The sequence below is a fragment of the Ananas comosus genome, linkage group 11, assembly GCF_001540865.1.
Source record: "Ananas comosus cultivar F153 linkage group 11, ASM154086v1, whole genome shotgun sequence".
In the NCBI taxonomy this organism is placed as follows: Eukaryota; Viridiplantae; Streptophyta; class Magnoliopsida; order Poales; family Bromeliaceae; genus Ananas; species Ananas comosus.
The window spans coordinates 12,254,154-12,278,983 of NC_033631.1; the positions used below are offsets into that span (position 1 = coordinate 12,254,154).

At 39.1% G+C, this 24,830-nt stretch overlaps 5 protein-coding genes across 11 annotated transcripts; 2 read left to right on the forward strand and 3 right to left on the reverse strand.

Moving 5' to 3' along the window:
- On the forward strand, window positions 366-2,756 carry LOC109717626 (glucan endo-1,3-beta-glucosidase 8-like). The gene is made up of 3 exons (XM_020243486.1): window positions 366-843; window positions 1,010-1,124; window positions 1,209-2,756. The coding sequence occupies exons 1-3, from the start codon at window positions 491-493 to the stop codon at window positions 2,193-2,195; spliced, it is 1,455 nt and encodes a 484-aa protein (XP_020099075.1). The 5' UTR covers window positions 366-490; the 3' UTR covers window positions 2,196-2,756.
- Window positions 3,090-8,096, reverse strand: LOC109716897 (type IV inositol polyphosphate 5-phosphatase 3-like). 2 transcript variants are annotated; one of them, XM_020242506.1, is made up of 11 exons: window positions 7,907-8,096; window positions 7,660-7,810; window positions 7,365-7,436; window positions 6,954-7,041; window positions 6,696-6,800; window positions 5,723-6,485; window positions 5,121-5,305; window positions 4,630-4,738; window positions 4,347-4,489; window positions 3,775-4,009; window positions 3,090-3,415 (listed from the first exon to the last, which is right to left on the reverse strand). In XM_020242506.1, the coding sequence occupies exons 1-11, from the start codon at window positions 8,084-8,086 to the stop codon at window positions 3,413-3,415; spliced, it is 2,034 nt and encodes a 677-aa protein (XP_020098095.1). In that variant the 5' UTR covers window positions 8,087-8,096; the 3' UTR covers window positions 3,090-3,412. The 2 variants fall into 2 exon arrangements, with proteins under 2 accessions (XP_020098095.1, XP_020098096.1); XM_020242507.1 differs by having other exon boundaries at window positions 7,660-7,765; window positions 7,907-8,095.
- Window positions 10,827-12,205, reverse strand: LOC109717363 (putative methyltransferase DDB_G0268948). The gene is made up of 2 exons (XM_020243112.1): window positions 11,971-12,205; window positions 10,827-11,678 (listed from the first exon to the last, which is right to left on the reverse strand). Exons 1-2 carry the CDS (start codon window positions 12,118-12,120, stop codon window positions 11,058-11,060), a joined length of 771 nt encoding a protein of 256 aa, XP_020098701.1. The 5' UTR covers window positions 12,121-12,205; the 3' UTR covers window positions 10,827-11,057.
- LOC109717364 lies at window positions 13,294-16,791 on the reverse strand. Its single transcript, XM_020243113.1, has 2 exons — window positions 16,521-16,791; window positions 13,294-13,681 (listed from the first exon to the last, which is right to left on the reverse strand). The coding sequence occupies exons 1-2, from the start codon at window positions 16,641-16,643 to the stop codon at window positions 13,565-13,567; spliced, it is 240 nt and encodes a 79-aa protein (XP_020098702.1). The 5' UTR covers window positions 16,644-16,791; the 3' UTR covers window positions 13,294-13,564.
- On the forward strand, window positions 17,397-23,300 carry LOC109717362. Of its 6 annotated transcripts, XR_002218174.1 has the most exons (5): window positions 18,071-18,176; window positions 18,247-20,097; window positions 20,458-20,512; window positions 20,602-20,714; window positions 21,756-21,836. XR_002218174.1 is itself a non-coding variant. In XM_020243110.1 (3 exons), the coding sequence occupies exons 1-3, from the start codon at window positions 20,814-20,816 to the stop codon at window positions 23,085-23,087; spliced, it is 1,758 nt and encodes a 585-aa protein (XP_020098699.1). In that variant the 5' UTR covers window positions 20,724-20,813; the 3' UTR covers window positions 23,088-23,300. The 6 variants fall into 6 exon arrangements, 2 of the variants coding, with proteins under 2 accessions (XP_020098699.1, XP_020098700.1); XR_002218171.1 differs by having other exon boundaries at window positions 17,397-20,097; XR_002218172.1 differs by lacking the exon at window positions 21,756-21,836 and adding an exon at window positions 21,263-21,328 and having other exon boundaries at window positions 17,397-20,097.

Sequence of the window (24,830 nt, forward strand, 5' to 3'; positions counted from 1 at the left end):
GAGAATTTCAATCGGCTCGTTTAGAGCTCGAGCTCGGCTCGACTCGAAATTAGGCTCGCTTGAGCTCGGCTCGAATTAATTTCAAGCCGAGCTTGAGCCTAGATTTAGGCTCGAAATTAATTTCAAGCTGAATTTGAGCTAACATAAGCTCGCTCGAGCTCGGCTCATTTCCACCCCTAATTACATCCATACAAAAAACGAAAAAGATCACTTACTATTCAATAAATTCACAAAAATAATACATTTTCCTTTTCCCTTTTTTTAATTTTCTTTTAAATTTTTTTCTCTCTCTCTCTCTTTATCCCCTGCTTTTTGTTCCCGCTTCTTTTGAGGTTCCCTTCCCTTCCCTTCCCTTCCCTCCGAAACTAACGAACCTTCACTCACAGCTCTACACTCTCCCACCATCCACCACCCTTCCCCTCCCTCTCATATTCTCTCTCTCTCTCTCTCTCTCTCTCTCTCTCTCTCTCTCTAGCCAAGAGCTCCAACCATGGCGCGTGCGTTGATCGCGGCATGGGCCGCCACCTACATTGCACTAGTCTCATCCTTCAGCGTGGGCGGGGGCAGCGGCGTCGGCATCGGCGTGAATTGGGGCACGATGATGTCGCACCCGATGCACCCGGCGACGGTGGCGGCGATGCTGCACTCCAACGGCATCGCGAAGGTGAAGCTGTTCGACGCTGACCCCTGGACGGTGGCCGCCCTCGCCGGCTCCGCCGTCGAGGCCATGCTCGCCATCCCCAACGACCAGCTCGCCCGCGTCGCCGCCAGCTACGACCACGCCCGGCAGTGGGTCAAGCACAACGTCTCCAATCACGACCACGACGGCGGCGTCCGCATCAAGTACCATTCCCTCTCCATCCCCCGCCCCCGTTCGCCTGGAAATTTTGCATTTTTTTTTTTTTTGTTTTAGATTTTGTAATCTCGGTAATGACATTGCCTGTTTGATCAATTGCCGCAGCGGCGATTGCGCGGAAAATTTATTAAACCAACTTTTGTTGATCATCAGGTATGTTGCTGTTGGAAATGAGCCGTTGCTAAAGAGCTACAACGGAAGCTTCACCACCACGATATTCCCCGCCCTCAAGAACATTCAGAGAGCCCTCGACGAGGCNATCAGGTATGTTGCTGTTGGAAATGAGCCGTTGCTAAAGAGCTACAACGGAAGCTTCACCACCACGATATTCCCCGCCCTCAAGAACATTCAGAGCGTCCCCCTCAACGCCGACGTCTACAACTCCCCCGCCGACGACCCCGTCCCGTCTTCCGGAAACTTTCGGAGCGACATCCGCCCCCTCATGGTCGACATCGTCCGCTTCCTCAACTCCAGCGGTGCTCCCTTCACGGTCAACATCTACCCTTTCCTCAGCCTATATCAAAACCCAAACTTTCCGGTGGAATTCGCCTTCTTCGACGGAGGGGGCAAGCCGGTTTACGACAACGGAGTCGAGTACACCAACGTGTTCGATGCCAACTTCGATACCCTCGTATGGTCGTTGCAAAAAGCCGGCGTGCCGGATTTGAAGGTCATTGTCGGGGAGGTCGGGTGGCCGACCGATGGCGATAAGAATGCGAATGTTAAGCTTGCTAAGAAATTCTTCGACGGGTTGTTGAAGAAGATTGCGAGGAAGGAAGGTACGCCGCTGAGGCCCGGCGACATGGAAGTGTATATATTTGCTTTGATTGATGAAAACCAGAAAAGCGTGCAACCGGGGAATTTTGAGAGGCACTGGGGGATCTTCACCTACGACGGAAAGCCAAAGTTTCCGATGGACTTGACGGGGGAGGGGCGCGACAAAATCTTAGTCGGCGCCGCCAGGGTGAAGTACTTACCGTCACAATGGTGTGTTTTGAATGAGGATGCGAGTAACAGGTATAAGAATGTGCCGGCTAGCGTAAACTACGCGTGCTCGAACGCGGATTGCACGCCGTTGGGGTACGGGTCGTCGTGCAATGGGCTGAGCAAGAAAGGAAATATATCTTACGCATTCAACATGTATTTTCAGATGATGGATCAGGATGTTCGGGCGTGTGATTTTGGCGGCTTGGCGAAGATCACGACGGAAAACGCGTCGCAAGGGGGGTGCCTCTTTCCGATACAGATTCTGAGCGCCGGAGAGAGGACGGCTTCGGGAGCGGGAAGTTTCAGGATTTTGTTGGCGGTGGTGATGGTAAGTGTAGTGGTGTTTGTGTAGAGGAGTAAAGAAAGCAGCGGAGAGAGAGGCTTGTCGAATTTTTATCGTCTCGGAGATCGACGAGTTTGAATACTAGGATCAGTTAGGGGCAGATGATTGATAAATTGGCTGCTATTAACTTTCCCTTTTTTTATTTTCGATTTGAGGGTACAGAATACAAATGATCCCTTCTCATACCGGAGAACTTTAATTTGGAAAGTCCAGTTTCTACAGCTATAGTAGAGTTGAACAGGTTCCAGAGTCCTGCTTCCCTACAAAGGAACAATTTGTGCTTTACTTCGTCTTCTTCATTTTTTACTTCAGTTGAAGTGTGGTGATGGTTTTGGACTGATGGCTTGTTTACTTGTATAGATACTCCAATGTTTTGATCCATGCCATTGAAGTTTTGCTGATATATAGTTTTAGTATTTTTTTTCATCCAGGTTGTATATACAAAGGCCGAAGAAAGGTAATGATTCATCTAGTCGCCGATTTTACGGCACTTTCATGGTAAATTTCTTCTGTTTGTACGTTGCATAATTCATAATTCCCTCGGTCTTACTCAAGTTGTAAGGTTGTTAATGTTCACTTCATAATTTGATTTTACCTTTTTAATTAAAATAAAGAAAATCTACACTGGCTTGACTAGGCCAATAACTCTCACATTTCCACAATGTCAAGAAATTTCTCCATTGATGATTAAGAGAAAGCTCTAGCAGTTGCTTTTGAAGGAAAATAAATTATTGTTTTGTACAGCAGATAGATGCCTAAAACAAGCAAAAAGGTTTGTTTTTTTTTTTTTTTTCTCTGTTGAGGTATCATATTTGATCGAAGACCACTTGTTTTGATCTTTCTAAACCAGATCTTTTACCTATTTTATGATCGACAAGTTCTAGTTACATGAGCTGCTTCATCTAAGTAATTTCACAGACAATTTTATCTCCATGAGCTAGGGAAACTTAATTTACAAGCAGATCAAGGTCTGCAAGGGTTTAATTACAATGAATGAAACTTAAAAATGGATTTGCTAGAACAAATTTGATTATTTCCAAACCAAAAGCGGAAACAAACGATTCCTAACTCCCGAATCTGGCTGAAGTGAAAGAATACCTTATGTACAGAAAAAATTATGTCTGGAGAGAAAGCTTCCTTGAAGTAATGAAACAAACAATGATATGTAAGAAACAGTCATCTCACCAGCGTCGTCTCCTCTGCTCAGTCATCAAATGGCAACAGAGTTACTGCATGAATATAAACATGAGGTTAAATATCAATTAAGCAAGCACTTCTGAAGCTATATACCAATTAAGCATCTTCTATTTTGCCGGAGAATGTCCAGAGTGAAATTGAAGTGTTGAAGAGTTGATGCATGAAAAGTTAAGAATTGCAGATAACACTACTACCTAGGAGAGTAAGGCCTATTAAGGCTTACGCAATTTATCAACCTAGATAGTATAAAATTAGAAAACCGCTGACGAGTTCAGAGTCTTGTTGGTTTGTTTTCGGTTCCTTTTCTTGTAAGTATATCTCAAGGCTGGTCGCCAATGAACTAACTGTTATAATTCAAGTTATTTCACTAGGTAATGAAAAAGGAGCTAACCCCTCCTAGCCGTAGATTGCTCATTCCAGTGTTAATATTTTCTGCTTCAGACATGAGTTCTTCCTCTATCTCTGCGTCCGTGAAGGTAAGGGCTCTCTGCAGCTTTCTGTGGCAGAAGATCTCGACCTCGGCCATGAAAACAGCAGTTACGGGGCGGTGATCAGAAAATGTAAACTCGTTTCTTTTGTAGGTCAATAGCCTCATTCCTTTACCGTATGAAAGAATGCGGTCACACCTGAAGAAATAATTAACATCATTAAAAGACGAAAATTACAGAAACAAGGATTAAGCAAGCACCAATATATATAGAATACGTTCAAATCGGGAAAATAAAAAAAATAAAACTATGTACACAAGATTACAAGCATGAGGTGGTGAGAAATGGCAGTTCAAACTTATAAAAAACAAACATAATTGTTTCTGCTAATGCATCTTCAGTCCTGTCATAGATTTTTCATATATTGGTCCATTAGAAAAAAAAAAAAAAATCATTGACGAGATCGAAGTTAAAGAGTTTGGATAGTATTGTTTCGTTAAATACTCAAAAAAAGATAAATTGGTCTGAGAATTACCATGCAGGTGTTCTTCTTCCAGACTTTGGATCCTCTCCTACATATTTCTCTGAATTGAATTCATATTTATAGGTTGGAGGAAAACTGATAACTCCTTCCGTCCACCCATCAAAAGCACGACCCTTCTTTAATTCATGCTTTAACTGTCACACAACAAGGTGGTATAGAAGTTCAGTTCAAAAAAGAGCAAACAAACAATAAACAGGTCCCCCATGCTTATAAGGTAGAAATTCCGTACAGGTATTAGAACAAGAAAGAAAAGGAAAGAAGAGAGGCGAGTTACCTGATCCATCTCAGCCAGCTTATCCCATTGCTTTTTGGAGATAAGTTCGTGTGTTTTTTCATATGGTAAGTTGATGCGGTAATTGAGATCTCCCAACCAAATAATCCTACTGAAAAGTTTGAAATGTATGCATTAGTATTAACATTCTCAAGTCTAATACGAAAAACATTAATCGAGCACATAGGATTCCACGCTGAATGGCTTCTGAAAGGTTCAGAGTTCATGTATGTGGGTTTGTTCATGTCCAATTTGGGTCTAGCTGAGTCAAGTTTTGAGTCAGCTTAGGATTGAACTTACAATTTTAATCCCTATCCCTGTCTCGAAGTCAAACTTTCTCAAATTCAGATTTGGGTTTCTGGAACTTATCTTAATTTATAAGATTACGATTTTTCATTATAATTTCACAAAAAATTCCTTAGCAGTATGAGGAAAAAAAAAAGAAAAATAAGCATAGTTTTAAGACAGCATATGCAGCAAAAGCTTTTGCTTACTCATGATCAAAGATTGTACTAGGCACGCCAACTCCACCAAGAGAACTAAACTGCGTTCGCTTATATATTTCATGCACGTCATCATTCCTTCGAAGTTCATCTCCATCCTTTTCTCCAGATGTGAGGTGACTACATATAAAGCAAAAAAGTGTCTGATATATTGACATGCTGACTGATATTGATCCCTGGACCATTTACAAAGAAGTATAAAGATCACATGATGGAGCATCTACCAAAATGTATACTTGAACACTTCCAATCCTTGTCTACGATGAAAAGAATTGCATCCATAACTTTTAATGATAATATATCTGATGTACTTCTAACCTTGATGCAATTAATTCAAGTTAGAGATATGTCTACTGCAACCTTGTAAAATTATATAATTTCATATAAATTCCTGCGAACTTTCAAAAACTAAACTTCTTATACGTATTTCCATATACTTAAAAGAAGGCTTTCTTGAAGAAAATTTTCTAACACAACTCAATGGTTTCCAACATATATAAGGATAAGTGTGGCTTTATTTATTGAAGGAATATGCATTTTCAAGAAGTTTCAAAAATAATGAGAATAGGAGCCATTATTAATAGAGAACTTGCCTTGTTGCCAATGTAGCCCAAGACACCTACACCCACAGTTGATACTCTCAAATTCTGAATGTGCCTACGAAGGCTTCTGCGCACCCATATCGAAAGAAATATACCAACCATTTGCTTGCTTATTATCCTCACAAATGAAGGCCTTTTCTTTCTAAACATAGCACTCTCCAAGTTAAGATCAGGAATCAAGCGATCATACTCATGTGCCGACTTGAAAGAATCACTATTTCTTAAGCATTTCGCCGAATTATACGGTTGCGAATTATCCAGGCCATGTTGAGCTAGTATGTTTAATGGTGGCTCTGGCCAAATCATCCCAATCCTTTCCGAATTACTTGGTGTTTTTGTCAGTTTCTTCTGCTGGGTAATTAAATTTCCCGAAGTTGAGTCATAATTCTTGAAACTAAGATTCCGGGACCTGTCAAATATCTTTCGTGAGGGAGCTGAAAAGTTTTTTGAATCATTTTTGTTGGGATCGAGTCCTTCGTCGGGGTGTAAACTGAAATTCTCTTCGTTTAATGGATGAATTTCTCCATCGCTGTCACTATTGGATTCAGGAAGCAGCTCATCCTCCATGGCAAGAGCATCATCCGATGGCTTGAATCTTGACGGGGAAGGAGGATCACTATAACATTTGTATTTTGGTTTAGCTGGACTAATCTTATTCAATGTATTGCGAATAATATTTTCCCATCTCAGAACAGGGCGGTTATCCTCAGCGCCGAATATGTTCCCGGCATTCAATGGAACAATTTCTTGAAATCTGGAAAAAAAAAAAAAAAAAATTTACTTTTTTTAGTTACTAAAGTGGTGCATAATATTTTTTCGACCATAAAATTATGTTTTGAGATATTTTTTGAGAAAGAGGATTGCATGAAATTTCTTTTTCATGAGTAAACTTAAGTTAGCGATCGAGCACGGTGTAGCTACTAGTAAATGATGCTACAGAAAGGTAGCTCAGTTAAACAAATACCCAAGAACATAGATATCAGCAGGCTCCTCCATATCAAGCCACTCACGGATGTCAAGGTCCTCAGGCGGAAGTCTTCCGCCAACATTCCATGTCCCTACACAAATCCTGTAAAAGAATAAAGCTGCGAATGAGATGAAAGATTTGCATCAAATAATCTCTAAATCAGCAGTAACTAAATTATCTTTTCTTATTTGGAAATTATGAACTTTATATCATGTCCCCATAATTAATGAAGCCAGAAGAACAATAAAATCATGCCTGAGTTCTTTGGTGTTTATATATTGTGCGCGAAGGGTCTCCGACTTTCGTCTTCTCGGCTTGTATGGAATGCGCCCAAGGCGAGTATCTGTAAAGCCATCAACTAATAAGTTTTAGCAAGTACTTAGTACAATTCTACTCACATAGCTAGCTCCTCTTCTATATTACTGATAAAAAAGATAAATTATTGTTCTTCTCCTCCACTGCTGTACAACAAGGACTTGCAATATTTTTCCGAGCATTCCTTAAAATACACTTATTCCTCAATCCTTACACATGATTTACCAAAGTGCTTTAATTCTAAACCCCAAAGCCCTCATAAAGAAGCAGTGCGAGGGAAATCACCAAAAAATAACAAGATGCCACCAAATTTAGGGCAAAAAAATCATCAAAAATTTTCCACTAAATTACCATTAGTTTGGGCCCCAAATCCACCCCATCTCCTTTCCTCGTCGTGCATCTGTCGCTCCCAACCACACATCTCTGCATTTTGCGGCATTTACAAAGTATCAGAAACATCGCATCATTTGACAAAATCAAAACCCATTTCTAGGAGAGTAATACACTGCTACGGATGAATCAAATGGAAACCATTCTCCCATTATAAGATATTACAGTTTTTTTTTAAAAAAAAGCCTCATTTTTACCCAATTTTGAGGGGAAAAGATACCGCCGAGTGAGAAAAGGAGGCAACTTTAGGGCTCACCTTCGTCGTCGAACTCACTTTCGGTGGTGTCCCCTTCGTCGGCGCTGAAGTCGGAATCCTTGGAAGTGATGTTGAGCCACTTCCGGAGCACGACCTTGTGCCAAAGCTGTACGCAGGTGCAACCCAAACAACAGAGCTCAATCCAACCCCTCTGCATTTTCCCCCACCCCAACTCACCATAAAAAAGAAAAAAAAAACAAAAAAAGAAAAGAGAGAATTGGGTCTTGGAGAATCAAAGCTTTGTTACCTCCTTTTGCTTCTTCGGTCGCTGCCTCATTTGATAAACTGAGCTATGCTTCTCTTCTCTTCTTCTTCTTCTTCTTCTTCTTCCTCTTCCTCTTCCTCTTCCTCTTCCTGCGTCGGTATTGAGGTCGCAAATGGTGGGAAAGGGCAAAAGAGGACCTTTTACTATTATATTATGTGACATAGAGAGAGGGGTGTACTGGGATTGGGTGGGGTGAGAATAATAATAAAATAATAAAATAATAAACAAAGAAATTTAGTGGGAGAGAGCGTGTGGGGTTGTGTGCACGTGGGAAGGCAGGGCGCGCGGAGTCCATGCCGACCACCCGTTTGATGTTGCGGGCTGGCGGCTGGCTTTTGCTTGTTTAAGCCGAATCAGGAATTAATGGATGGAGATGGGAGTCATGGAGGTGGAAATCGGTGTTGAAAAATCAACCAATCAAACGCAATCAATGATGAACAGATCTGACACTTAGATTTTTGAGTTTTGAATGAGAGGCCCTTCATCTTCATCTTTATCTTCATCTTCATCTTCATCTTCATCTTCATCTTAGGGCGCAAATTATGTACAACTTCTTATATATACAAAAATATTATTTATATATATATAAAAAAAAAAGAATATGCTATTTGGCTTTTATGCACGAATATTTTTTGCATACGGAATTATCAAAAAAGTGCATTTATGATAATATATATATATATATATCGTGTTGTTTTGTAAACGATAGTGTATTGAACATACTGATTCATGAGTGTGCATGCTTTTTGCGATATATTAATAATTAAAAGTAATACTTAAATTTCACCAGATTTAGCCAATTAACATTGTGGGCGCTATGTTTTAAGTTGATTAGCAATATAAAAAACTAGGTTGAATAGGGATTAAACACTTGTGCGATTTAAACGACCACTAACTACCACCGAAGTGATGAAGTGGTTCTTCAACATACTAAAATTAAATAGATTATATGGTAGCTAGCCAAACATTCAGTAAATAAAAAAGAATTAAGCCCCAAAAGTGAAGCCATTGAGGCGGTTAAAATGCAAAATCTATTGCTATTTTTCAAACAGTTCCTAACTACATGCTCTTTTTAGCCTTTTCTACTTAAATCTCGTCTACTGTTACCAAGAGGATTATTCTGCAGCTAAGCTTTGGCAAGTAGTGCTAATGCTACAGGGATCAAATGTATTAAAAAACTTTATTGTAATCAAAGGGTGAGATTGGAGAAAGTGTGTTTGGAGTTATTTTGTTGGTGATGGTCATATCACTAATTTAATGCTACTCACTTTGTCTGCAACCAACGATACAAATAGTCCATTAAAAAAAAATCTTGTTTTCTGGAAACAACACTTGCTAAATTGTGACAAACGACAATAATTTTACTATTTTGGGAGAGACATCTTGGGTTGTGCCAACAAGCTAGGTACAAACCTAATACACGTTATCATGCATAAGAACAAATTATACGTACCTGTTGTGTCAAATACAACCTAAATTTGTAAAATATACAAGAGACCAAAAAGAGAAGAAAACGTTAAACAGAAACAGATCATCAATGCTATATTCATCACCTAGGTATTACTCCAAAAAAATAAATGAGGAAATTGAAAAACTTTTTGTGAAAAGCAAATAAATTTTATGAACATTAAGTTCCTTTATCATGTATTATGCAAAATCTAATGTCCTCGCGTCGATTAATTAAAACCCAAGAGTTGAAAGGACCACATCGAAGATTCATGTCAACCATTTTCCAATAAATTAACTACGATCTCACATAGTAGGATTACATTTTTATTTTATTTTTTACCGGTGCCAATTCGTAGAAGAAAATTAATTCTTAGGTTTTAGAGCCTATGGGCTTTAAATCATATAATTTGCTGTGCTGGAAATCATTAATTGAATCATGATGAAAAATCACATAAATTTTATATATTTTTTTCGCTATGAAATTAGCGTTGCAATTATCAAAATCTGATCTTGCCTTTTTTTGCGAACTCTTTGATCCACTTAAAACATGTCTCAATCTCCGGCACATATTTTATCTTCCGCATTGGTTTTTCTCGTCGCGAACCGGCTACAAGAGTCCATTACAGCACAGTGCCCAAAAAATGAATCCAGAAAAAGAGAATTTTTGTAAAGAGATTATTCTTATTTTTCTTATATTTCGTATGTGGTCAATACTTTATATATTTTTAGGTTATGAAGGAATTATTAATTTTAATTTTATTCTAACTGAATTTTACAAAAAATTAAAATTTTAAACAGAATAAAATTTATCTTTTAGATCTATTTTTTATTTCATATAAATTAAAAATATTTTAGATAATTTCAATATGGATGAATCTTTCGTACCGAATTTCTATTTTACTCTGCAAAATAAAATCGAAATTAAAAAAGGTGTTTCAGACTCCGCCTCAAACAGAAGAGGATATCTCAACTTTGGCTTGGTGTTTCTTGTGATGGCACTAGAAAAAGAGACAGCTTTTGATGGCTCTTTTCGATGACCATTCAAAGTGCCCGTGTGGACTCTCCATGTATTCATGATCTGGTCCAACATATTACGACAGGAGCACATGGTTTGCTACGCTCCCACTTTTTTTTTTAAAAAAGAAATTTCCTTTTTGCATCGAAAGATCACAATTCATTAACATATCTATAAATCTAGCTGTACCTCTCATGCACATGGGTTCGAGATCATATTCTTCCGCACCCAATTATTTTTTTGCTTTTTTTTTAAGGGTTTTTTTTGGCCCTTTTTTGGGGGTTTTTGGGATTTTTTTGGTGATCGAGGTTGGTTTAATTTAAGGTTTTTTTTTTTTTTTTTTTGCCCCTCTTTTGATGCTCATACTGCAATTGTGGGGCTCCCAATCATCAACAAGTGAAAAACTTATTATTGTTCCTGGAGAGGGAGAATTGTGAGTTACTGTGAGTTAAATGTAACTTTAGCATTCTTTAGATAATTAAATAAGATTACAAGTTCGAAGAACAAAAGAAATGCTAGATTTTTTTTTCGATTCGATCCAAGAACATAAGACCAGATTAAGATGTTTCCAGAATCATCAGTTGCTTGCCGTTATTGGACATGTTGACCATTTTATTACTCTCAGACTAAGCTCGAGCCTAACTCGGACCGAACCAACGAACTAGCTAGCTAGTCCTCCAGCTTCGGCGTGCCAACGAGCATGAAGGCCTTGAACGTAACCTTCCTAACAACCGAAGTGTCCCCCCACTCGGCCTGCAGCTCCCTCACCACCTCCTCCGACACCAAATCCACCCCCTTCTCCTTCGCCGTCACCACCGGCGATCCCGACCGCAGCAACGCGATCAGCCCGTCGAACGACATGTCGAGCCGCAGCGGCTTCCCCTCCGATCCCATCCCCACGCTCTCGAACGGAAACGGCAACTCCTCGTACGCGTTTATCACGGACTTGCCTCGATCGTCCCAGTAAGGAAGTGCCGAGTGCATGAACCGCTCCAGTGCGGCTTCGAACGGCGCAATTTCGTAGTTGTAGCTCCACACGGCGATGATGCCCCCCGGTTTGCGGAGGGCGCGGCGGGCGAGGGCGTAGAAGCGCGGGAGGTCGAACCAGTGCACCGCCACCGCGACCGTGATGATGTCCACCGAGTTCTCCCCGCCGAGGGCGGAGAGGATGTCTGCGTCGGAAGCGGAGAGCGGAGTGTGGACGTAGCGGACCTTCGGATGGGGGAACGCGTGCTGGAGCTGCGCCGCGCTCACGTCCGTCGCGATCACCTGCTCGTAGTGCTCCGCCAGCTGATCCATTAATGCAGAGTTTTCAATTTCACAAAGCTCGAATTTCGAATGGCCGGCTTCGTAATGATTATTGGTTTTGCGCTAAATTATTGAAATGAACCAGGCACGTCCTCCGACTATATATATTCATTTCATTTCGTACTTTAATCTAAATGCATTATTATGCATCAAGGGACATGATAGTGAAATTTCTACTTTTAGCTGCAGCAAAAATTAAAGATAATATTATGTATGTTTGATCCGGCTAGAGCTTGTGTTCAAATTACTTGTATGTATATATATATGTGCTTACGCTGACGGCGGCTTGGCCGTTGCCGGTGCCGGCGTCCCAGGCCAACTTGTGGTGGGGGGTGAGGGCAGAGAGCATGGAGAACCACTCCGTGGGATACTTGGGCCTCGCCTCAGCGTACACCGCCGCTTGCTTCACGAACAACTCCGCCATCGATCGATCTTACTTTTTTTTCAAGCAATTATTAGATATTAATCTCCCGTGTGGAAGTACGACCGTGTGTGTGTGTGTGTGTGTATATATATATATAAACGCGGAAGTAGTGTTCGAAATTGATAGTGCCTTTGATAGGTAAATCGATAAACTCAATTTTTCCTCTAATTAATTAATTAATTAGGAGGATGATGACACAGGCCGTGACGTCATCCTTCATTTGGCACATGAATTAATTTAGGACTATGTACAGCGACTAATGACCGAGGGTTGACAATGTACAGCGGCATTTCCATTGGCCGTGACAGAGCCAACCTCCGCGCTTTAATTTTTTTTATCTTTTTTCTGGGTTTAAAATAACTCTCAAGCCCAGAAGATCCCAAATCCAGTTTTAAGCACCACGGGATAGAACCTGAAATGAGAAGCAATGAACCAAAGCATCTCCCACAGTTCTACCCAAATTATGGTGCTTTTGGTGACTCATGGTAACTTTCCCTAGAAGCAATAATTTATCTCGTCTGAATATGCGGCCATTCAAAACGAGTTTTTTTTTTTTTTTTTTTTTTTTTTTTTTTTTTTTTTTTTTTAAGCGGCTTCTAGATCAACTATGGATAACAATTTCCATGCCAATTGCAAAATCCGGAGATATAAACTTCAAACTAACTCTTATATTTGAATGCATAAATATTTTATTTAACATATCTGTTTTCTTAACTTGTTCAACAAATTTATAAAAAAAGTACGATCTAATGTCAAGAATGAAATAACATATTCAGCCTTCAAATTACTTTTTTTAGAATAAAATAAATAAAAAAGTATGATTTAATGTCAAGAATGAAATAACATATTCGGTCTTCAAATTATTTTTTTTCGGAATAAAATAAACTGTCTCGTAAGTAAAGCATCTTATCCTATCGAAGCATGAATGTCAAGATTTTTGAAAGCAGAAAAAAAACACACCTATTTTTGCAATCCAATATCCAAACATGGCCTCGCCCATTTATTACAATAGAAGCAACTATTAGCACCGCTTACTCTGTCAGGAGCACTCAAACTCATCTTAGCATGTCTATAGAACAATTTCCAATCAAAATGAACTCTGATAATACTTGGACCTCAGTTAGTCTAATTCCATCAGAGACTGAACTATGATAATTACCAGACCCTAGAGAATGAAAAAGGAGGAAACAATCATCCCAGAAATCTTTCACATGATATGTGTAAAAGAGACATGTTAGGTTCTTGGCAAGGAATTGCCGCATTATTTACCAAACTACTACAATGCCAGAGGAGCTGTAACGAAAGGAAACAAGCATTACAACTTCATGTTGAAGTGCGTTAAGATCAACACTTTGAACCTTTTCAATATATCAAAAATTGTCAACATAATCAAAAGACGACATTACAGGAAGCAGACCTTAATCAGGAGCAATCTTGCTTAAATCTACTCAGATGCCTCCGCATGCGAGGCAGTTTCTGCTTTCTTCATGCTTTCCAGGGCTGTAATGCGCTGGTTTAGAGCTTCATAGCGTTCATCTAGAGTTTCATACAGGCCTTTCACCTGAAACAGAACACTTGAACATCATCGACAAATTCAGTTTCAAGTATAATAAAGACGTAATGACTTTAAGCAGGGCAATATTTCTGAAGTTAGTGTAAACTAAAATTTAAGCCTCTATTACCTATTCTCACACTAGAATGCACTAGAATTTACATTAAATTGAAGCGTAGGAAAATAATTGGTCTACAAATGACAATTTTCACTCAATATCTGACGATTGCTGTTTACCTTCAGCAAGTCACTATGCCACTTTTCTAATATTTACAATTAGAATGATTAGTTTAGTATGCTAAATGGTTCCCAATCGGCTGGTGCCCAGGTGCCCTGGGCAAATCATCTGGGAAAAGGGGGACAACCCAATAAAATTAACCTACAGTAAAGTAAACGTGGGCGGTGGATGCATGCTGACATTCAAACTCCAAGGAGACTAGCATTACATCAATCTTATCATGTTAGTATCAGCATAAAATGTCACATTTTACTTGTACCCCCAATATTAGTGCTGCCCAGCATTCAGTCTATCTCAGACATACACCAACTATAGTGCTCTACTCTCAACATTTAGTCGTTGGCCACTACTGTCTGTAGGACACCATTTAGGTCATCTTTTCCTCCCTCATAACAGTATACCTTGTTGTCCAACAAATCTGATTTCTTGCCCTAGAAACTAACATCTCTGCTAATGGTGTTAATATCGAACAGAGAAAGCATCTGCACGAAGTTTACTATATACCTATTCAGTAACTTGAAATGTTCCTTCCACCATCGATAGACTATACAAGCCATCTTATTGTAACGCAAGAAAAATGTAAGAATAATTAAGCAACACAGGGAGCATGATTCCATCAATAAAAATAAGATAAATCACACATAAATGAGATATAACATTAGAAATTTGAAAATATTGAAGAAGAAAAAGTTGTAAGTTTCTTATATTACCAAAACATCGTAGAAAATATAATGTTGTCGGGAGCACTATAAAAGTATGAGAAAGGATATGGAGTGCGGCAATGACAAGATAAAGCTCAAGTAGTTTTAAAATATCTTTGAAAATATCATAGGTGCACACATGGAACTTGCACATGTACACAAGTACACAACTAACTAATTTTATTTGCTATGAACTGCAAATCTACTATATTGATCAAGAAGCGGCAAATAATCCCCAATTTTCCATCACTCATGCTATCACATGCAACAAAAATGTTCAAGACATGTAAGAAGTTATTATCAGCATCTGGCACATGAAGATAAAAGCAAAAAAGAACATTAGAAAAAGAAAAGGAAGCCAAATACCCCAAATTATAAATCCAACCTTAATCGAGCAAAGAAGTTCCGTTTCACACTCAAAAAGGAGAATTTACCTCTTCGGAAGGTCTGCCATCTCTGGCACCGCCATCGTTATTGAGTTTATTACAGTGAAATTTCACCATGACATCATACTCCTTGAGAGAACGCAAAAAAAAATCTTACAGAAATCTGAGTAATCTACTAAGTCCGTTACTAGAAGCATATGCTACTAGGATGATGGAGCCATCATTACTACAACAAGAAAAATTAAAAAAAAATATATAATATGAACATCAACATTCATTGCATTTCAAGGAACAAGGGCAACATATTTAAACATCCATGCTTCATTAAACAAACATAAGATGAAATATAAGTGCAAACACTCATATTCAGCCAAAGCGAAAAGGCTCTGAGCACTCTAAAGTTGCAGTTCCACTAGATACGCCAAAGGGAGGTGATCAAAACCCAAACCTTTGTCGGATGGCCCAACAACAACCATGGTTGCGTATATACTAACCATCAGCCTTTCTAGAGTAAAACAACAAGCATATCTCTCATTCCCTAATGGTTCAAATACAATGATTCCAATTTGCTAAGAAAGGTAGGCACCTATTCCCTAATGTTCAAAGCCAGGGTTGCTTGTTCTTTCATACTAGAACTAGGCTTCCAAACCTCAACAGGCATTAATTAGAACATGCATAACAATTCCGCCCCAATGTTTTTTCTTTTTTCCTTACTATCCACCTACAGCATCTCCATTTGACGATGGAAGCAAATCGGAGCACCTCAATAAATATCAAAATTCCAGATCACTTCAACTTAGCCAACCCTGTCTAATCACCTAAAAAGGATAAACGGAGCATACAAAGCACATCCCAGATAAGGAGTTACCAACTTAAACCAGAATTTTCTAACTCAGGAAGTTTTAAGAGATCCTACAATAACAGACACAAAAATACCTTCACAATGAAATCTTAAGTTACGCTGCTACGCGAGTGAGTGATGATCCTGCAAAGCAAAATCCTATGTCCTTTAAACCCCAACTCTCAAGGAAATACTTGTATTCCTCATTGCTGAATTTCTAATTTCCTAAACAGACAAGATTATAAAGAGGAATAAGAGTGTAAGATGAATCTTCTGAGACATGGCTACTTAATTAACTCTTTAGTCAGTTGATGGGACATGGATTTAAACCACAACCAATGAAATCACAACTCTCCGAATTCGAAAACAACATTAGATAGAGGTTCTTCAGACGCCGCAGAAGCCCCACAAGTTCACACATTACGCATTCGCGAGATTCACAATCACGCACGCCGCTCAAACAAACGAAACCCTAGCTTCCGAATCTATTGAATCATCGGCGCTCGGCCAAACGAGTAGCTTAGATCCCCGATCTAAGGGCCGTAAAACCAAAGCTCTAGGGCTAAGCAAGTGAGTAGTCGCCCGTGGATTTGGGGACGAATGTCGAAAGCTAGAAGAGAAGGGAACAAAAATGGCGACGGAGAAGAGGGATCGAGAGGAGGAGAAGGAGGAGGAGGTGAACCTGGCGAGAAAGGGCATCGTGGGCGACCATGTAGTCCTTGTAGAGGAGGTAGAACCCCGCCACCGACGCCACGGCGGCGCCAGCGAAGAACGACGCCAATCTCACGCGCAGCATCAGCCCCATCGCCTCGCGCCTTTGCGTTTGCGTTCGCGTTTGCGGCGCTCCGAACGCGCTTCCTTGTCCACCGAGTTAGTTCGTTCCCTTTGTTTCGCCCCGACCACTGACGCTTGTAAGGTGTTCGACCTTTGGCCCCTTCGGCGGATACCAAGCAAGGGGAAGTATATGTGCTTGCCTCTCTTTGTACGCCTGGATGTGCCGGGAGAACGCCACGTGGATGTAGAAGGACCTCCTGCCTGGACCTCGTGCACCAAGTCAGCCGTAGACCAAGTCTTCTTTCTAGCCTATATATCCGACATAGTATACTACAAACTAATATCATTAAAATATAATATAATAATTTTATATTAAATTAATATTAAAAAATATTTTTTGTATTTATAAATAATATTAAAATATTTGATGTTATATAGAATAATTGTGACAGAAATATAGAAGAACTAGAGAAGACGTTTTCACTTACAATCTTGCACATAAGAATTTTACTGAATTTTTAACTTTTTTTTTCATATTAGAGAACGATTCAACTCATATCTATTTAGATATTTAGGACTAAATAAGTACTTTCAACAATAACCCTTGAACCAACTAGTAAATATATAAGTATATCATAATTTATTATAATATAATAAAAAGAATAATTTTCCAGCTGTATAACTAATTATCAAATGCTCCTGTACTGATCAAAAGATACATAGTCTGATACTTATGGTCCCGAACAACAAGAAAACATGGACCGATCAATAGGCGGTTCATGACTAACGTGGTAGACTTTGTCTAGAGAAATTTGTATTTTGGTTGTTTACTTCTATCATCTATAAGCTAACTTAAGAAGCATAACCAAATGGGATTCAAATGCTCAGGAAGCATAGCCAGCTGCGAACTTCTACACTCATCTACTATAAATTCCTGCAATCTCAATCCTCAGTAACATATTCCGCTCACAGAATCAATGCTACCGACGATCAAAATCACTACTGCATCCCAATTCCCAACCCTGATATCACTTCACTCAACAAACTAATCAATGATCATTCTAAACTCGGCAACTTGGCTTCTGCAGCGAAGTTGTTCGACGAAATGCCTGAACGAGACGTGGCTTCGTGGAACTCGATTATGTCGTCTTATGCTCGGAACGATCTTTACAACGAAGTGTTGAGAATATTTTCGGAAATGAGGCTTCATGGATTTATGCCCAACCATACTTCTATCTCAACCGCCTTATCGGCTTGCGCGAAGCTTGGAGCTTTGGAGCAAGGCGAGAGGATTCACGGCCTATCTATCAAGACGCGATCCTCGGCGAATGTGTTCGTGGGCACATCGCTGATCGCCATGTATGCAAATTGTGGTGCATCAGATTCCCTGTTCAGGGTTTTTGATGGAATTGAGTACCCAAATGTCGCCTCATGGAACGCTTTAATCTCAGGATATGTGTTGAACCATTGCATTGAAGATGCTCGTCGAGTGTTCGAGAAAATGCCGAGTCGGAATGTTGTCTCTTGGACGGCCATGATTAGTGGGTATATCAAGGTTAAGAAGGTGAGCTCTGCATTTGAGCTGTTTAATATGATGCCTGCTAAGAATTCGGTCTCATGGTGTGTAATGATAGGAGGGCTCATCTGCAATGGCCAATACATTGAGGTGATTAAGCTGTTCGGCGAAATGATCAGCAAAGGGGATCGAGCTACCGCACCTGTTGTCAACAAGGTAATTAGTGCATATTCCGGTCTAAAAGATATTGGAGGAGGTAGAAATATTCATGGGTATACTGTAAAATGTGGGCATCATCTTTGTGAGAGCATCGAAGCCTCTTTGGTTTGGATGTATTGCGAATGCTTGGACATAGAAGAAGCACAATTAGAATTTGAGAAAATGGATCGCATGTACGTCGGTTCGTGGAACACTCTGATATGTGCTTGTATTAACAAACAGAAGGTTGAAGAGGCCCGGAATTTGTTCAATGGTATGGCTCAAAGGGACAAAATCTCATGGAATTCAATGATAAATGGTTACCTAAAACATAATAGAATCGATGATGCTCTCAAATTGTTCTCAATGATGCTCGAACCAACGGTGGAGGCAACCACTGCGTTGATGTCGAGCTTTATAGAAAATGGAAGGCTTCACGAGGCACGGAATCTGTTCAGAAGAATGCCTCGTAAAGACGTAACTGCATGCACGACTATGCTGTTTGGTTATGTGAAAGAAGGCTTACTGGACAAAGCATTGGACCTTTTCCGAAAAATGCCTGAACGAAGTATTGTTACTTATAATATTATGATATCTGGTTTCCTTCAGGATGGCAAGGTTGCCGAAGCTTATAAATTATTCAACGAGTCTCCTTTGCATGATGCTACATCTTGGAATGGTTTCATAATTGGACTCGTCCAAAATGGGTTGATTGATCAGGCATTTCTAATGTATAAGAAGATGGTTTCTTCTAATATAAATCCCAGCGAATCAGTGATAGCAAGCCTTGTCGGTTCTTCCTCAAGGCTATCTAAAATGGTCCATGGACATCAGTTTCATACCGTGGCGATGAAGCTTGGATTGGATTCACGCTTGGTAGTACAGAATTCACTTATAACCATGTACAGCAAATGTGGCGATATGCTCTTAGCTGGACAAGTGTTTAAGGATATGGGCGACCGAGATGTGGTGTCATGGAATGCGATCATTTATGGGCATGCACTAAATAGCCTTGCGGAGAATGCTATTCAAATGTTTGAGAATATGAGAGGGACATCAATAATACCTGATGAGATCACATTTCTTAGTGTACTTTCTGCTTGTAGTTATGCAAACCTTCTGGAGAAAGCTCAACTTTTCTTTGATTCTATGAGAAGTGATTACAGAATTGAACCAAAGTTAGCACATTACGCTTGTATGATTGATCTTCTATGTCGAAAGGGAATGATTGAGGAGGCCAAAGATTTAATAGATTTGATGCCTGTTGAACCAGATTCTTCTGTATGGACTTCTCTCTTAAGCAGTTGCAGGGCGAATCATAATGATAAATTGGCAAAACACGCGGCAAATCGACTATTCACATGCAACCCTTTGGATAGAATGCCATATTTGCATCTTATCAACCTATATGGATCAACTGGGAGGTGGAATGAGATTGAAAATTTGAGAAATCAAATGAAGAACATTAGAACTAGCAAAAAACCTGGTTGTAGCTGGATTTAGTGTTTGTCTAGAGCGAGCTTTGGAGCAGCTTCTTTATCCCGAAAAACAATCATTAGCATTTGGCAAGTGAGAGTTCAAAAGTTTCTCTACGGCATAAACATGAAATGAGCTTCTGAATTTCAATAGCAAATGCTTCTAGTTGAAGCTTCCGAATCTTTTGCAGCAGGAAGATATTTAGTAGGATGCTAATGGAAAAGAACTTCAACCGCTTTTTTCTAATAGCTTTATTCGACACATCCTCTGCAGAAGCTCCAACCAAGCCAAGCTGGTAAGACAAGACAATAGCTCTGTATTTAAGATTTACCAAGTAAACTAAAATTTCGGTTTTGGTTGTGAGTTACATTATGGTATATATATTGCTGGAAACATGGAGATAATAATGTCATTGTAGTTTTATTTTTGGAGTTACATGAGCAGGTAATAAAATTTGATGCAACTCTGACCATAATCAGAACAAACAGTAATCTGTCAACTTAATTGACCCCTCTTTGCCTGAATGCTGCAACATTGGTGAAGAGTTTATGAATACAAAAGTGATTTTTTTTTACATTATTTCACTAACAGTAGCAAGTAGAACTAAACACTCTATATCATCGAAATTCTGATGTTGGTTTATATTTTCTTGCAGATAACAAGGATATAAGCCAATGTTGCTCCAAAAATATGGTCAATGGGTGTAATAGGTATGCACTCTGTTTTTGTTTGATTTTTTCTCTTTTTCTCTTTATTTTGAAATATTGAGGCCCACTCACACGTGATCCTGACGTATCAGCCCAGCAACAACTTTCGTGAACCAAGTTCACCACATAGATTGATTGAGCGGTTTATGGATGACGTGGTGGACCAGGTCCATATTCTTATTTCCCTTCACGAAGAGTCGAAAAGGTCGGGAATTTTCCAAGCTTTTTTTTTTTTTTACCGCTTTTCCCGTCCTATCCCGTCTCAGTTGGCGCGCTCAAGCGCCCTCTCTATCTCGCTCAAACAATGGCGAGTGCTCTACTCACTACTAGTACTATCCCCTTCCTCAAACCATCACGAACCCTACTTTTCCAAATCCCTCCCTCCACCACCCCCTTCGCCGGTGCTCCCTTTCCCGGCGAAGGAGCCGCCGCCCCTCTCCGGCATGAGCCGCCTCCTCGCCGGAAAACGGCTTCCCTGCCTCGGAATCTATCTCCGATCCGATCCCTCGCGGCGGAGAAGAGAGGGGACGCGGCTCAACCCGTGCGTATCGTCGCCGTGGTCGGGGAAGGGAGCCTGAGCCCTCTGAAGGACACTCCGTGGGAGGAGGTGATGCGGCACACGGTGAGTGGGATTGGAAAATGGATTTGCTTCTGGACCTGAATTTCTGATGCTGTTTCGGTCTCTATATTGTGGAATTAGCTTTGTGTAGAATTTGATTTGTTGAGATATTTTTACACTTTTTGTTTCCAAAGAGGAGGAGTATTAGTAGAGTTTTAAGAATTCAGAGAGAGCCTCTATGGATCTGCTTATCAAGTAGTCAGACAACGAAAGTGGCATGTTTTGTGGGAGAGATTTTCAAGGTAATAAATAGTTTGTTCTGCTCTAAAAATGGCTTCTTTTTGTGTGTGTAGAGAGGAGTGCATTAGGAATGACACTTAATGTTGCTTATTGTTCATGCTGTGAATTTTGCTTAATACGGTATAATCTCTGCGAACACAAAACTCAAGTTTCTCAATCTTAAATTTTAGCTGTATTTTTGTTCCATCGATTGCTCTAAGAAACTATAAAGGGTATAACTATTAACTAGGAGCGGTTGCATGCTTCAGGAATAGGACTCATATTTAGATTTTAGAATCGATTAAACATTGACTGTTTGGCATTCAACTTACCTATTGATATGGCTTTCGAAAAATCTTCGGGCTTTGTTTATATTTTAGTGATTTTTTTACTTTCAATTTACTGCAGGCTGATAGGTTGAAGTGGGTTGATGAAGGATTTGAAATGCTCGTATTTACGGATAATTCAGTTCTCTCTGATGGCGTAGATCATGAAAATCTGAGAAAGGAACTGTCCCATTCTAATATGTTGGTCGATGTTGCTGTAAATAATCAGGAGGCAGTTGAATGGCTCCGCGAAAACAGTGAGAATATCCCAAATATCATATGCTTCGAATCGTCTCCAGCACTTGTAAACAAACTTGGAGGATCATGCATTCAGCTCAGCAGAAAACAAAACTTCTTTACCAAACTAGCTGAGATTGCAAAACCCAGTAATAGAAAGGAATCCTCGGAAGTGGTTAAGGCTGTCTCAGACGCTTGGGAGAGGCACAACTCAGACGATATTAGGTTTTGCTTGCTAGTCATCATTAATTCTTACATCAAACCTGTTCCGATACTCAAGAACTTAAGAGCCAAGGGACTATCCACAATCAATTGCATGCTGAAAAATTGCAGGTCTCAGCTACTGAATTGCTTATTCGATCCCAATTGTAGGAAAGCCCTCCAATGTTTGAATTCCTGCTCTCCGACAGATCAAGTTTGCAACTATCGCTGCATAGCTTCTTACGAAAGCCCTAATTTGGAGGCTTTTTCGTTCTGTGTTTTGCAGAAGCACAATTGTCTCGAGTTGGATGCAGAAATTCCAAGTAAGCCCTATGTGGCTCCCCTTTCTATATTCAGGGGGGAAATTTTGAGCCATGAAATTGCTGAAGATCTGTTTATTGGTTGGCTGGGTAATTTTGAATGGAGTTGGCGTGTTATTGCAGGCCAAAATCCTGCATATGATCAATTTCCGTGCCAATATCAACTATTCTATAGGGGGAAAGCCAAAGGATCATTTTGTTACGAACCGGTCTTTCAAGTTAGAACCCTAGATGAAAAATTGGTGTGGAGGCGGAGAAAATATCGCGTGAGAAGAGCAAGTGTTCCGGGCACATTTTACTTCAGCGTGTTAGATAACGGCGTAGTTTCAAAAGAATTTTGGACTATTGTGGATGTTTCAGATGACCTCACGTGGGGTTTGTTTCATTACAGTGGGGCGGCTCAGGCGGCAGGGCTATCATATACAGGGGCCGTTCTTGTTAGCCCCGATGGGATGTATCCTCCCGATAGTGAAAGCCAGAGAGTAGCATCTGCTTTGGAGAAAAGCAGTATTAAGAGTTGGGAGCTTCACACTGTCGATAATTGCTCCTGTATCAACCCACCATTGGGAATTCCCGAGGGCTCACGTCTGCATTGCAAAATCGAAACCGGTAGGGAAAGATGGTCTCTTAGAAACACAGATGAATCTGTAGTTTAGTTGTGTTATAGGTGGAAAATGGGGATCTTATTTCAATGGTACATGCTGGTTCAGTTTGAGACTGCTGCATTTCACTGGAGCAAAGGTACACATAACACCTTTTGTCTGAATTTATGTCTTCATTTTTTGCGAATACTGTTACAGTATATAAATGTGAAGTATATTACCCATTTCAAATTTTAATAATATCACCTGCTTGAATTTGGCCTGGTTTCTTGCTTTTATAACCAAAAATTCTCTTTGATTGAATGCGCCGGCATTTGGACTTCCTCTACTTTTATAATTTATTATTCAAATCCACAGCTTTTATGCACGTATGAGAGAAACGTAGATCTTGTGTAGTTGTGTTGCATTTACTGCTTATACTTACGGCTTACGGATAACATCTCTTTAAACAGGGTATACCACTGTTTCATATGGATAACATATTTGTTAGACAGGTAGATATGAACACACACACAAAAACAAAAACAATTTCTTAATTCCTTGGGCTCGGCTGGCCCAATTAAGCCCACTTCCTGGGCTCCTGAGTTGAAAAGGCCTATCAAGTTACAGGCCCAATAACAGTAAATTTTACAATCAGGCCTGATTCATGGTTTGTAATATTTCAATAATATTCCATATGTTTAATTAAAAATATTTTCGAACAGGTTTGTAATATTCTAGTAATCTTTCATATTTTCACTTAAAAATATTTAAATTATTACTATTTAACTCAAATAGACTAACTGTAAAATATGTTAGTGAAATAGTAAAACTATTATAGTTTTCTATGTGGTAAGAATGCTAGATTATCATAAATAAGAAGCTATTCATATTTTCATATTTTAGGGGAATCATAGCAGGCCACTAATAAAAATAGGGCTAACTTGGCTACTAAGTTTACAAAAATTTTTTATTGTAAAATTAGGCATAGAAAATTTTTATTTATAAAATTAGATCTAATTCATCGCTTTTTAAAGGCAGTAATCATTCGCCGCTTGCACATAACTTGTATATTTTTTTCATATCTGAACGTTAAAAAATGTATAGTAACTAAATTTTAAAATTAGTTGCAATATTTTAAAGACCGAATGATTTATCGTATTTAGAAAACGATAATTCATTCGTCATAAACTAATTTAGAAAATAACTTTTTATAAGTATAATATTTTTTAAGTCTATTAATAAAAAAATTTAATGAAAATATAGTTTTTAATAGCCTTTCAATTCAAATTATTTGATAAGTTGACAACAAACTTAAATTTCAAATATAAAATGAGATAATACATTCAAAATGTTATAAATCTCGAACCAAACTACTCCCAAAAGCAAAAGTAAAATAAAGTATAAATTTATATAATACTAAAATATTTTTTTTGGGGGTAAATCACAGTTAAATTGAGAGTACAATAAAGTATAAATTTATAATAATAAGGAAAAACTTTAAAAAACACCCATGTGGTTTTGTAGTTTTTCACTTTGCCCCCTGTGGTTTAAAATGTATCAATTTGTATCTCTATGATTTTTTTTCTCTTTTTCTTATCAATTTTTTTTTTTTATAAATCAGTGATAAAGTTAATTTAAAGGGTACTAAAGTAAATATTTAATAAATCTAGAGGGGTATCTGAAGTTTTTTATATATAATATAATAAAATATTAATGAAAAAACTATCGAAAAAATAAAAATGAAACCATAGAGGGGCAATTTGATACATTTTAAACTACACGGGAGCAAAGTGAGAAACTATGAAACTACAGGAG

Coding starts and splice junctions, on each gene's coding strand:
- LOC109717362 (XM_020243110.1), top strand. CDS start 20,814: ATGGCGAGTGCTCTACTCACTACTAGTACTATCCCCTTCCTCAAACCA. Junction 21,132..21,262: donor AGGAGGTGATGCGGCACACG/GTGAGTGGGATT, acceptor TTGTTTCCAAAG/AGGAGGAGTATTAGTAGAGT. Junction 21,371..21,755: donor TTGTGGGAGAGATTTTCAAG/GTAATAAATAGT, acceptor AATTTACTGCAG/GCTGATAGGTTGAAGTGGGT.
- LOC109717363 (XM_020243112.1), bottom strand. CDS start 12,120: ATGGCGGAGTTGTTCGTGAAGCAAGCGGCGGTGTACGCTGAGGCGAGG. Junction 11,679..11,970: donor ACGGCCAAGCCGCCGTCAGC/GTAAGCACATAT, acceptor TTAATGGATCAG/CTGGCGGAGCACTACGAGCA.
- LOC109717364 (XM_020243113.1), bottom strand. CDS start 16,643: ATGGGGCTGATGCTGCGCGTGAGATTGGCGTCGTTCTTCGCTGGCGCC. Junction 13,682..16,520: donor ACGATGCCCTTTCTCGCCAG/GTTCACCTCCTC, acceptor GTTCTGTTTCAG/GTGAAAGGCCTGTATGAAAC.
- LOC109716897 (XM_020242506.1), bottom strand. CDS start 8,086: ATGTCACATAATATAATAGTAAAAGGTCCTCTTTTGCCCTTTCCCACC. Junction 7,811..7,906: donor GACCGAAGAAGCAAAAGGAG/GTAACAAAGCTT, acceptor GGGAAAATGCAG/AGGGGTTGGATTGAGCTCTG. Junction 6,486..6,695: donor GCTGATATCTATGTTCTTGG/GTATTTGTTTAA, acceptor TTTTTTTTCCAG/ATTTCAAGAAATTGTTCCAT.